Consider the following 14,352-nt stretch of genomic DNA (forward strand, 5'->3'; position numbering starts at 1 on the left):
CTTTCATTTATCTTTCCTCCCTGTGGTCAAGTTGCCTTTTAAACTTTTCTTTGAAACAAATTTGCAATCTTCTGCCTCCCCTACAGATGACTGTGGCCTCTCACTGCATTATAGTGGGGCTTGGATTTAATTTATTTTACTTTTGCTGGGATGGCATGAAGAATAATAGTGTTTCCAACCTCATCTTTATTTTCGGCTGTTTCATTTCTCTTACAGCAAATATACTGCCAGTGTATGATGCCAAATTGATAAGAAGAAAACAGAAGTCAGAATTCTTTACTATCCAGCTAACCCCACACTGCCCTCCTCTCCTACAGAGTCCTGTAAGATCACTAGCCTGGCTAGAGATGGTCTCCCCTGATATTAGGAAATAGATGTTGTATCTTCAGCACTGTAGAATAACTGCAGTCAGCAAATGTCAGCTTCTATGGCAAAGTCACAAGCCAGCAGAGACCTGAGCTTGCTCTTCATCAGGACTAAATAAACAATGTCCAGGCATGAAATACAGTGTCCAGTGATCAATACCTGGAGTCATCTTGTTCTCCAAGTCAAAAATAAACCTCCTCTAGGTGCAAAAGTGGCTCTCCATCCTCTTAAAAAAACCTGAAAAGCTGGAGAAGAAGCAAACCTAGCAATTTCATTTTACAGTCAGCTGTAGTGATGATGTTCCTTTAACACTGTATAATTTTGCTTTGGTTAATCTCATAATGGTGTACCCCAGAAACAGAATCTGCAGTTTAGGACAGGTTTGGTACAACTATGCCTTTTGCACTATTTGAGTATCATTTCTTTTAAGGATACGTAACTTCACCTTTTCTATTTAAACTAGGAAAAGATTACTATAAATGTCTTCTGCTGTGACATAAAGCTCAAATTACAAAAGACAGATCTCACAAAGTTACTCTTGTTTGCATTCTGAAGATGGAGCTTGTCATTAGAAAGATGAACAATTTACATTCTTCTTAAATTTTCTAGTATTATAAAGACAGATATTATGGCAAGCACCATAATCTGTTCCACTGCAGTGCAAACAGTGTGCACCTCCCTAATAAAACTCCAAGTTAGAGATGGGAGTTCATTATTTTCTTTGCCTTTTGTCAGAATATTGTTGGTCCATGTAATTACTGCAGTTGCAGAGATGCAGCTGGGACAGCATCAGTGCTTTTCTCTGGGCAGTTGCACTACACTGATATTGTACTGATATTGTGACTGCACTGCTCCCAGCACTGTTATACTGGAAATATAGGTAGGAAAAGCTCTATTCGTATTTTAATATCTGTTTAAAATTATAGGCAAGCTTCAATTTCATAGCATTTAACTTGGAGATAGCACCTTGCTTCCCAAGCTGATGTGCATAAAGCTGTACACTTTCCTTGAGAGAGGCAAGATCAGCAAGTCCAGCTCTTTTCACTTACATCTCACTAAGGAACAATAGCCCATTTTCAGGTTCTTTACCAGTGACCGAGGCCACAAAAGCCTGTCATGGTCACAAACACAAGAAGCGAGGGGTTTTCCAACTCTGCATATTTCATTTCATGCATACAAGTGTAGACTTATCTAGAACATGCACTGGGGATGTGCTGGTTCAGGCTGAACTTGTGATCAGGCAGGGAGGACCTTTGCAGGGCGTGCACAGCAGGAGGTTTACACAGGAGGTCTGTGTTCATGTCCATGCTCTGTCAAATTCAGTATGAGGATGTGATTCTGTCCCTCTGGGGAGACACATCCATGCTGCCCCTGTTTCAGAGCTCCCTGCAAACAGGCTGCTTGCTCTGTGCCAAACTGCCAGAATTACTGATCATCTAAAAGGAAGCACTGGTCTATGTTTTAGTTTTACCAGCAGCTCAATGACCTAAGTAGGCTTTCCTTCTAATGCACACAGGAGCATTTAATCTCCTGCTTTAGTGGGCTCTGTTTGACTTCACTTACCATTATCACAATGACATGCTGGTGGAGAGCAGAGCTAACCATGGATTATGTACAGTACCCACAACAAATGTAATCAGGCTGAATTAGCAGGGATTGAGTCTCAGGCTCCGGGAAATAAATTGCAGTACTACATTTGTCTTCTGTGAGCCTTTAACAGCCACAAAACACTCACAGCAGAGGCCTGTGGTCAACTTCAAACAAATTATACAAGGCACTTCATACTGTGATCGAGGTGAACTGGACCCTGCACACAGATGTGTGTGTGTTCACAATTTACCTTTAAAGACTGTCTATAAATCCTTAAAAAAGGAGGTGTTGGTTGGCTTTTGAGTTTGATGAAGAGGCAGGTTGTTGGGGTGTTTTTTGCTGTTACGTATGAGGAAGATTTCTAGCAAAATGGAATATAAGTATACTTGAAGTTATATAACAGTATAAACTGAAAGGAGCATTTTTAAATCTTCTTCATTTAGAATGGTACCAGGAATTACATCATGTTCTCAGAATACATCTTTCACTGTCTGACACTGACACCAGCAGTACCATGATATGGTACAAATTAATGATCAAATACATCCTATACTTGGTCTAATATACACACACACTAAAAAGTAAATTTGATTCTAAGAAATGTTATTTCAAAGCTTTTCCCTCCACACCTTCCAACTGTGACCTGCAGCATTTCAATGAAGTATGTCAGCTAAAAGAGCTGAAAAAACAGCAAAAATACCAAGAGGCCAGCTTTTCAGAGGTCTATGAACCTGTGTCAGCTACACTGCCTTAAAAAGGGCTGGAGGACAAGGAAACCTTTCTCCTGCTGAGATGATCAGTGCCATGCTCTGTGAACCACTGGGTTACCTTTCTGTTGGCTGACTTGCCTCTCACATACAAGCCTGGGGAAAGCAAGGGCACCCCTCTTTCTGGAGTCCATCATCCCAGACATCTAACATACAGAAAAGGGCATCAGATCTCTTTTCTCCTGCTGGCTATGCCTTACATTATCTCACCCAAAGCACCTCTCCTCTGCCTTCCTTGCTTCTCCTAGGTCAGTGATGACTCATCTGTACTTTAATGCAGGTCCCTGAGGCTTAATTCATTATCTGAAAAGAGCTTTGAGACCATCAAAGGGTGCAAGGAGGTTAAGTCTTGTAACTCATACCCATATGCTATGTTTGTGCCTTTGCATGTTTTTTTCTTTTTATAAAACCAAAATTTGTACTTCATCCTAGAGCAGGGAGAGAGCCGTTCACTCCCTCTCCAATGATGTATCCCCCCTTGCATTCTTGTGCACAAGGTTTGGAAAAAGGGGTCCAACATACCCAGCAATCGAATTTGTATGATGGCACCATGTAAAATGAAGAACATCCAGAGGGGCTGGGAACAGTCCGCGCAGACCTGCATTCCGATGCCGGCACCGTTGTGGCTCAAATGCAGCTCACCATCAGAATTCATCATAAATCCCAGGATGTCTCCACTCTGGAGGGGCACCACCACTCGGCAGATGGCCCAGAACTCCTTTCGGTCGAGCAGGGAGTCGGGGTTATAGGGGAGGTCACTGGGGCGCAGGGTGCCGGGGTCGCAGGACGTCAACCCGTAGGACAGCGTCCCTGTGCGCACAGCGTTGGACTTGTTGATTTTGACAAAAATGGTTTCGTTGATCCGAAGGGGTCTGCTGGTGAACACCAAAGTCCTCTCCTCCCGGACGTGCTCCAGACGGGCCACGGTTTGGTCATCAAGGATTTTGACGTGGGGTCCCCGGAGGTGGTGGAAGCGGAGGTCGCTCTCCAGCTGGGACGGGAGGAGGTGGGAGTGCTGGGAGTTGAGGGAGTTCTGCGGGATGGGGCAGGTGGTGGCTGTCACATGGAAGGTGTCCTCCTGCAGGTTGAGGTCGCACAGGCTGACCGAAAGGCGCGTGTCCTCCGTGTCCCGCCGCAGCGAGGGCCGGCGGATGGCCGTGAAGGAGCGGGGTCGCAGGCAGTCGGGAGGGATGAGTTCACTGTCTGTGGGGAGAAAGAAAACAAAAAAAGGGTCACTTCTGGAGAAAATTAAAATAGCCAGGAGCTTGAAAAAATACAGGTTTGTTTGATATGTTTAAAAGGGAGAATCAGAGACCTGCTGCCATTAATAAATTTTCCCCTTTGAAATATGGGAGCATATCATAAAATGTATTTGCAATCAATTGCTGTTCTTGCACTTTCCCCACCAGCAACAACATTTCCAGCTTCTGAGCAGGCAGATTCAAAATCAATGGCAAGACTTGCCCAAGGGAGGCTCTCCTTGGAGAGGGAAAGCAGAGGATAAATATCTGAAAGACACACTCAACATACCAATCAATATCTATACAGGCTCCAAGTTTTCATGCCCTCTTTACAGTAATTCTCACAGACTGATGAAATAAATATCTAGCTACACATTTTTTTAATTTAAAAGAAATTGCTATGTTCCGCTCTGTATTATTTATCACTATATGAAATTTAATTAATATTCCTGTCTATAACTAATCATTAGTGGTCTGGTTCTCACTGCAGAGCAGTACAGATATGAATTTTGCAGTGCAGAATTTGAGAATATGCAGTGTTTTAGAAATACAATACAATCATTTATTATTTCCAAGCCAAATAATTAAAATTCAAATCCACAGATATATAACTAAGATGATTCTCAAGCATTCAAATCCACAAGTGGAGACAAAATTGCACTTTATCCTCTTTGTTAGTATACCTGCTTCTTCAGGAACTGATCAGTTTATTTGATTCTTTTTCTGAGGAACATATTCCCCTGTCTTTAATGCTGAAATTACTTATATTTAGCACATCCTTAGCTGCACTGTTGTCCGATAAATTTTAAAGAGCAACATACTGAGAAAAAAAAACCTCATTCAAAATTATAAAGAAATCTGAGAGAATGCAAAAATTCCTTCTTATGTCCAAATTTCTGAACTCCGAGAAGCATGAGGAGACCATTCACTTGTGTGAAAACTGAGTATGTGGGAAACTCCTGGGACACTGTGAGAAGCTTTGACCCAACTGGACTGAAGTCTGTTGTGGCTTTGAGCCCAGGTCCAAATAGTAGGAGGTGACACCACCCCACACAACACAAAGCAACACACCAGAACCCAGCGTGGGACGTGCTGCAAACAGCACAAGGTGGAACAAGAGGAAGAGAAAAAGTTGTCCCTAAAGCACATGCTAGGTCCTTGAAGTGGACACCTCTTCCAGCCACATATCCTTGGGAATTTATGACAACAAAGAACAGGACATCAGGTTATCTGAGGATTTTCCCAACGGGATGTACTCTCCCCAATACACCAGAGCTACTACAGCTCTGTACTGGTGTGCCAAGGAATAATGCCAGCTACTGAGTAACCAACATCTCCTGCAATATCTGAGGTCTGACTAACAGCTTTTCCTGTCCTCCTCTTCTGGGAGTCCTGACAAGAGCACACCCACACAAGGTTTGGCTTCAGTAGAGCTCTTTGCTTTGCTTAAACTGGATTATTCCAGGCTCCTCTTTAAATAAACTACTATTACAAGAGAAGCAGAGTCCTAAAATAAAAATGGGCTTTGTTTCTCATATTTGATTTTCTGCATAGTGATATTTCAGCCTCTCAGAAGTTAATGGAAGAAAAGGAGGAAAAAATAAAATGAGAAATTACCCCAAGTAATCTAGAAGTGGGTCGCAGTAATGCTTTGAAACATTTGGGCTAGCATTTGCATTCCATGTGCTGCTGCTGGATAGCAGGACTGGACTTATTTTATCCTCCTTTAGCCGGAAACATGCATAGGAGAACAAATTAATACTGGCAGCTGATGACAATCCTTTTGTGTAGGTGAATGGATAGAGATCTTTCTGAATAGGAACAGAAGGTCCTCTCTATTTTATTCCCTGTAACTATGCATGTGCAGCCTGGCTGACAACTGTGATGTGTGGGTAGCTTGCAGCCAGGGTTTTGAAACAGCTTGTTTTCCACCAGGATGCTTGCATTTCCCTTTGGCTGCTGGACAGAATATCTTTTTCCATCTGAAAAGAGGTTAAGAGAGATGGAGTTCTGCAGACAAGACACATGACAGTGATAGCAAACCGGGGTTACATATCCAACTATTTTATTTAAATCCCTCAGTAGCTCAGATGCATGGCCACTTAACGAATAAGATGTCTCCAGCATATAGAAGCAACTGTGACACTTAGTTCATTAATGTTTGCAAATAACCATGGCAGAAAGGATTGCAGTTTACTGGCTTCTGAAGTATGTTTGTGAAAATTTAGAGATGAGTCTCTAAGAGATTCTGGCCTGCATTACAAAATATCCAGCCAAAGGGAAAAAAAAAAAATCCCATTGAATATAAATCAAAACAAAAGTGGGATTCATCTTTTGGGGTAGTAGGTAGGTTGGAAGAAATGTGGAATGTTATTTACCCACAATAAGTGATAATGGCCAAGGGCTGTACAAGAACAATTCTGGTGAAATGTGGAACAAATGAGGTGACTTTGACCACTTTCTTTCAGAAGAAGATGCCCAGGAATTAGTTGTTTTCTTCCTCTAAAGCTTTAGCTCTCACTTTTTAAACACAGACCAAACTAGTCATGCTGAATACAGATTAAGCTCTTCATGCTGGAGTGGCCCATAACACAGCTTTAGCCCTGGAGAACATTTACAAGTGATCTTTAGTGCCTACAAAGGAGAGACTCCTTTGTTCAGGAGCACTTATATTTACAGAGGCAAATCTGGGGGGCACATCAAAAACACTGAATGACTTCACGTGAGGAAACGGGTAAGGCACAAAATGGGTTCAGCAGCCCATTACCAAGGACCACCCGGCTTCAGCCTGAAGAATTTAGGAATCATTCCTCCCTTCATTAAACATCCAAGGTTATAAAATTTCTTGTATAAGACAGTTGGCAGTGTTTCTTTGGGAAAAGTCAATTGAGAGATCTCCTTGGGTGAGAATAGATGGACTTGTGAGGAGCACAGCTGTCCCCAAGCCACCAGAGCAAGCATAAACCCAGGGCCTGGGACACCACCACCAAGCTGGCCTTGACCATGGCAGCTCAGTGGAGCTGGCTGCCCCAGTAGCTTTCCAGAGAGGTTTTGCTGAGCTCTGCATCAGTACAGTTATGATGTTATTTCTGGATATTGAGACTTAAAGTTTCTCATAGAGTACAGACAAAGCCAAAGTGGAAAGGATTTCTACTAACTACAGATTTTTCTGCTTCGCAGCCGGAGAATCTAAGACACTGAATTTAAAGGCTGCCTATCTTCACAAATGCTTTTGTATTATTTTCTAGCTTTGTTTAACAAAAAAAGTAAGGAGGAGTAATTAATTTATCTAAGTAGAAATGAACGGCACTTGAATAGTTCAGCCACCTTCTGTTTTCTTCTCTTTAGTGGTGTTCATCTGCAAAACTTAGATTCTCTGCAGTTGATTCCTTACACGTAAAATAATTTGAAGTATCTTCCTCAGCCCAGAGGGCTTCAAAGCTTTCCATTTTCCTGCTCAGAGGGCATGGAAGAGCTTCCCACTTTGTGTAAGCTCAATACAACTGCAGCAACACTCTAAAACAGCTTTTACAAGGAGCTGGTGAGCAGAGAGATGCAGCTGAAATCACTGCACTCAGATCAAAAGTATTTCACTACCACCTTTCTTCTGAACCACTGCCAAATGCTGTCTCCTCAAAATAATTTATTTCCTTAAAGCATGTGTTATGTTAATATGTAGAATACATATTTACTACAGAGATCACATACATGCACATTGAATACACCAGCATGCACAGATCATCTCAGCCCCACACACGCCTGAAGGGGATGTGATGCTGTCAGACTGTCAAATAACCATTTCCCTCTTCTTTTTCTTTTTCAGTACTGTCTGTTATTGCCCAAAGGCTTGACTTTCCAAGGTCATGAGCAGCCAGTATTCATGCACCTGTAAAGGATCTACGACAGCAGAGCAAACTCAACTGAATGCACACGCATGCTGGAAGCTCAGTCTGTGTTTAACTGCAGCTCAAGGGACACAGAGCTCCTCTTGATCAGTTTCCTGAAATTGATGCAATCCTACAACTTCCATGAATTGTAATTCTTCAGAGTATGAGGTCTGGAACCAGTCTCCAGAATGAGATATGGAACACCTAGTGTAAATAAACCAACTTTGAGACTTACTACTACAAAAAATAACTTGTAACTTATAACAGAATAACTTGTAACAGAATCAGACCATTCTGTGAGAACTTTAAGAACATATCCCATTTCTAATGATCCTCCCTTCCTCCCAGAAGAGAGAAATGCTGAGAAGTCAAGGAAGTGCCTAGTGATTCCTTGCATCTGGACAACATTTCTGTCCTCAGCTACTAAGCTAAGAGTAAAAAATTGGCAAGGCCAGAACTTTGCTGGTGTAATGTCTCTCTTTCTGTCTGAAGGCTCATGGCTTTCCTTCCTTCTGTTCTTTGCTTTACTTTTTCACAAGTTCAGTTTTCTTCTCTTAATCCCTCACTTCACTGGGTAATGGTATTTTCAGTGAGTACTGGTGCTCATGGTATAATTTCCATGACCCAGGAACCTCAGGGGATACTAAGCTACAAAAAGACACGTTGAAGTCAGAGGCCCCTGCAAGAATATTCAGTGTGAACCTGCACAAGCATGTATCCTGTATTATTCCTACCACATTCCCGCTCAGGAGTGCAGATGAAAGCTCTTTTTCCCACGACCAGCTCTACCTGTCACAAGGAGTTACTCAGGGAGGACAGCTGCCCTTCCAACACCTGTAATCTTGCAGTACCTCCTCCATGGTCTACAGCAGAACAATGCACCAAACAGTCTATTTGGCAGGATTTTGACATTGCAGAGAGAGGTGTTTGAAATATGAGGCAGATGTACCACACTGTAAAATAGCATCACACTCAAGGGCAATTGGGGAAAGCAACCAGTCGTAAGACAAGAAATAAACCTGTGCATCTGGAAACCTTCTGTCACTCACAATACTCCCCATCGTGGGAGTGCATTATTAATCGCAGCTCAGCTGCCTTTTGTCGTGCTGTGGCAGTCACTGCTCCCTTGCTGGCTTAGTCCTGGCCAGCTGATGTGCACTGCTGGGGGCTGCCATGCTACAGTGCAGAAGTACTGTAGAAGAACAATTTCTGTATGTTATTTACAGCCCAACTGCTTATGTACTTTAAGGTGACTGAGGGTTGAAAATGTGGTAAAATTGAAGCAACTTACATTCTCATTTATCCCTCCTAAAGTAAGGATGGAGATCACTGCAACTGGTGATAAGGAGCAATACCTGTTCTCAAACTCCTTTGGTTGCCAGCATGCCTGATGTGTGTATGGCATCCAGCCCACAGCATCACCTCCAGTGGAAAAAAGAAAAGCACCTGTAGCTGAGTCTGGGAAGAGAAGGACCATTCTGCAGCCTTGAATTCAAAATCTGAGTCCAAATTAATGGGTGACTGGAAGCAGATTTTCATGCAGCCTGGTGTACTCATGGTGCAAAGACATCCTCACCACTGTGGGATGCTTTGTTCTAGACTCCCTCAGTCTCTGCCATGTGTATCCTAACTGCTTTGTTGTAGCAGGAGGAACTACGCAAGCAGGAGAGCGAAAATCATCCTTAGTTAAAATAAAATAAACACAGGAGAAAAACTGAGAAGTGAAGAATGCTAAAGCCCTGCTCACTGGTCATTAAGAGGTAAAGCTCCACTCACGGAGCATGTCCAAACTGCTTTTCCCTGCTGGTTATGTGAGAGGAGATACTTATAAAACTATTTGTTTTTTTATGAACTCTCACTCTCCATGTGAGGTCTGGAGAGGAGACTGGGATCTGCCACGCTCAGCATAATGCTGCAGAGTCCCATGTTCCCAGCCAGGTCCTTCTGCTCTGATGCTGTACACAGGTTCTCCCCTTACTGCTTGTACTGTTAAACTGGGAATTTATATTATCCGAGACCACTCCATTGTGTTTATTTCTCATAAACCATCAGGCGCCAGAATGCAGCTTCTCGGACCATACAATGAAACCACTTTCAGAGCATTATTGTAGCATGTGGGAGGCAAATGTTTTAAATCCCTCAAAGGAATGATTCAGACTAAAAACCTCTTTTGCCATTTACTTAGGAATTCACTTCTACAAAGTACATTTCTCTTTATGAACAACTGAGAAATCAAACTGCCTGAGCTATTGCCTCTGATCAACCATTCCTTATTGAACACCCACATCAAATCAAGGACATCAGTTAAAGTCTACTTACACAACATGTTGCTATGTGCATTTCACTACTTTATTGACAGTATAAATATCCCATTTCAAATGGAGGTGCTCCCGTTTGCTCTCACTGGAGAGCTCTGGCTCCTCTCTTTGCAAAACTACAGCCAACAGACAATACCACTTGTACCAGCTATTTATGGAAGATGCCAGGCTGCTCTTTAAGAGACAGTAAAATCTGCTCTGGGGCAAACTGCATCTGAGATCAGAACCCAGCTGCCAGGCTCTGCAGCAGAAAACACTCCTCACCATGTAAACAGAAAGGATATATAAGAGGTGAGTGGCAGGCAGGAAGAATTAATGGTCTTATTTTATAGATTGGAAACTGTGGGATGGATTGAGCAGTCCAAAGGGATAGATGGCTCCTCTGGCAGAACTCTCAAGTGAAGCCCCTTAGGGTTTAGCTCAGTGCACAACAAAACCACTCCATTTTCTATGGTATATCCTCTCATTTCCTAATTCTTCATCAGTGCATTATTCTCTATCTGCTGCTCCTCTGCTTCTGTGTGCAGGTTGCTCTTCTCACCTCAAAAATCAACCTTCTTGGAACTCCTCATTCACTACAGATCCCAATGGTCAGCATGGAAACCACTATTCCAGATTTTCTCCCTCCCAACACGCCAATTTGCTATCAGGGCACAGTCAATGGAGAGCAAACACACATTTCATGTGCACTGACGTGGTAAAAGCAGGAGTTAATTGCTACGTGCAGATATTGGCTTCTTGCCCACTGCAACCTGGAATGCAAATTACCTGACATTTCATATCAGCCATTTTCATTGCAGGAGTGACAGATATTTAAATCACGTGAGTCCATTTTTTTGCCAGTGACCAACACAGTCCTAATCAACTTTCTTACAAGATACTCAGATGCTTTTTCCAATATTGATGGAAGCATTTGAGAGGATTTCCACCAAGGGGCAGAAGTCAAAACTCAAGAGTTACAGAGTCCAAAGCCGAAGTTCTTCTGTGCGAGAAATAATTCAGATTCACTCTAAAAATTGTCACCAGATTTTAAAGCTATTTTACAAAAGAAAGCAGATCATTGCCCCTGTGGAACTAATTGCAAGGCTACAAATATCTGCCACTTTAATAGCAATGACTGGAAATAAACAGTGCTTACGTTCATCTCCCTGGACTCATCTTTGCTTTGTGTTTGCATTTACTTGGATAAAAATCAGCATTTCTTTACAGGCATTTTGGGAGATATTGAGCACTAAAACTATTTGGTTTGCATGACTCAGTTTTGGAGAGGTGATAAAACATGGGTTGGAAGAGAATAAACCCAGTCTTTAGTTGTTACCAGCAGCTAGGTGTTTGATAAATTTATTATGCAGATCTGGTGACTTCCTGTGGCCATTTAGCACCAAATCCTGCTTTGAGGTAATGGTGCTTTTAATGCTACATCAGGCAGCTGGTGTCCTGCCAAATAAATCTCAGGAAAACCCTTGGGATCTGTTCAGAGTACTTTTCTAAGAACACAAATATGCCCTTGGTTTGCTGTGACTCTCACAGATTTCTTGTCATGGGTTGTCAACATTGTACCAATACTACTGACAATATATCATAGCAAAACAAAACAGAAAAAAACCCAAACAAACTATCTGGATTCTAAAAGGATGTGAGCTCATGTGCTGCCAGTTTCCAAGATGAAATATTCAGAAAGGGAAAATAAAAATCCCTGAGCTTTAGAGAATTGTGACTGTTTTTAAGCCAGAGTGAGCGACTGCAGTTCCCAGGCCAGCTTAGTAAGTGAATTGATCTGCATATTCTTCAATAAAATCCAAGGAATGAAAGCACACAGTCTTACACATGGACCGATAAATTGTAGTTTTGGGGCATGTATTATCTAATAAAGTGCTCTGAATCATTCTGGTTCATAACAAATATTCATACAATTCTGCCTAACATCTGTAAGCATGTCAAATTGATTTGCACATGTGAAACAGCACAAAGAGCATAACTAGCCTCATAAAACTGAAATAAATTACTGTTCTCCTTAGAAAATATGAATGTTCTGAAAGAGTCTGACAGTAGGTTATGAAGAACAAACTTCCATATGTGTGTTATAGTTATGTATTTGTTTTCTTTTCCACAAAGGCTGATGCTCAGAGAGAGTCTGCAGGGTATCGGCAACATCTGAGTTACAAACAACACATTTGAGCTTCATTCAGGCTTTTCATGTGGGGTAAATTCATCCTCCCCAGCCAGCAGTTTTGAAGACTGACAAACATCCTTCAGGTTGAAGATATGCCTATCCACTGCCACAGCCACCTCTGGATATTGTCCCCTCCTGGTCTGATTCCCTTTGTTGTGTTCATGGGTTTTCTAACTCCCCTTAAAGTCAGAGAAATATAGTTTAAGCAGAAACCATGTGCCGTGGGTTTTGTGGAGACAACCTAGACCCTGTTACTCACTCCTCAATTCATCTCCCACTCACATATGAAGTCTTTGAACTCTACTCCCACCCCAATTAACTATTTTCACCTCCATGCCTCAGGCTTGCTAGACTCCATGATCAGTTATTATTATTATCCCTCTTGGAAACCACAGAAAAACCATCATCACTTTTAGGACCATACCAATGTTATTTCAATCTCAGTCCTGTCTCGCTCTGTAGCGTGACAAGCATCTCCTTTGACTATTTCCATAGATGAAAAGCCTTTTTTACTTGTTTTATTACCTGTAATAGACTTAATTCTCCCAGGAGACAGTCAATTGTCACTTTAGCTGATGTTTCCTGATCTTTAAAATGTAAATTTCTCTATAGAAAAGCTCTGGGTTTTTGGTTTGCTTTTTCTTTTTTTTTCATTCTTCATGAGAAATTAGGGCAATAATTGCAAGTCCTTATTGTCTAATAACTTTATAGAGCTCTCTTCTCATAGCTCTGACCCTGTTGCTTACTCCTGGCACTATCATCCCTTTTACCTTCCTATCCTCCTAGGAATTCTGACCCTCTTATTTCACTTGTTCAGGTAAGATCACAATTGCATGTGGTGTTAACCCCACAACTTTACTTCGATGTGCTCTGCTGCAGATTGCTATGGGCCTTCCCACAACCCTATTTCCAAATCTTATGTTACTGTGCAAACATTTCCATAGCATCTCAGTGCTCACAGCCAATCTCCAAGCTGCATCAGACACATCCCCTCACCCCCTGAACCACCTGACAGCAATTTTCTTCAAAACAAGAACTTCCTGCCTCCTTCCCATTTATCATCCTCCCTTCCTGCATCTATTGTTTTTCACTCTTTCATTTACCCCTGTGCCTTCAGGCAGCCATGGAGATGATGGCTCCTTCTGCAGCTTCTCCCCACATTTCCCAGTGTCAGGCTCCTGCCATCACTGACGGTTTTGCAAAGAGCTGCTGAAGGAGAACTCAAGCCAGCAACAACCACTTTGTATCTGTCAGGGTCTCTCCAAGGGCCAGCGTTTTACCCAGAACCATTGTTTATTGAACTGGGGAAGACTCAATTCCTTAGGAATCCCAGGAGCCTGGGCTCACTCCAGCACTGTTTGGTTCAGAAAAGCACTGCTAAATTATAAACTGCCTGGACGTCACAAGGATTTTGCTGCTAACTCACCTACCAGGGCTAAAAGCACATTTTCCAGTGAAGATGCAGCCTATGAAATGCACTAATGATACATAATATTTCATATGCTACACAAAAAAAAAAAAAAATAAAAGTGACCATACAGTGTTTTGGGCTAACCTGAAGAAGAGTGTTCAGTTTATCTAACTTCCTTGTATACAAACAAATTAATATCGGACCAAGAGTTTCTCCAGTTGGTTTCTGAAGCTCATTTGGAAATCACTGTTGCCAGTGATTTTTCAAAATTAAAATGTTATTTCAAGACTCAACACTGAAATACGGAATTTTGAAAATAGGGAAAGAAAACAGCTAGAGTTTGCCAAAAGTATTTCAATTTTTCAACTGTGACTAACTAAGCTTACAGATATCTCTCCTCCTTCAAACGGGTTCCTCATCTAAAGATCCAACAAACATATATCTGAAAGAATGCATATAGTGCTATTTGTCCAGAATATTTTATTTGTTTTAATTCTTTTTAATATTTCTTTCTTGGAGAATTTCCACCCATAATAAGAAGAATAATCCAGCATGAAGGAACTCTCAAAAAAATTCTGATTCATTTTCCACATGTACAA

The 14,352-nt window shown here is 41.8% G+C and overlaps 1 protein-coding gene across 1 annotated transcript in view; it reads right to left on the reverse strand.

Moving 5' to 3' along the window:
* The window catches only part of NEURL1 (neuralized E3 ubiquitin protein ligase 1), a 143,397-nt gene that overhangs the window by 11,620 nt on the left and 117,425 nt on the right, over positions 1 to 14,352 (reverse strand). The window contains exon 4 of the mRNA XM_062496461.1: positions 3,246 to 3,926. Coding sequence (XP_062352445.1) covers positions 3,246 to 3,926 — 681 coding nt within the window. The remainder of the gene's footprint in view (positions 1 to 3,245; positions 3,927 to 14,352) is intronic.

The sequence above is a fragment of the Cinclus cinclus genome, chromosome 7 (assembly GCF_963662255.1).
Source record: "Cinclus cinclus chromosome 7, bCinCin1.1, whole genome shotgun sequence".
NCBI lineage: Eukaryota > Metazoa > Chordata > Aves > Passeriformes > Cinclidae > Cinclus > Cinclus cinclus.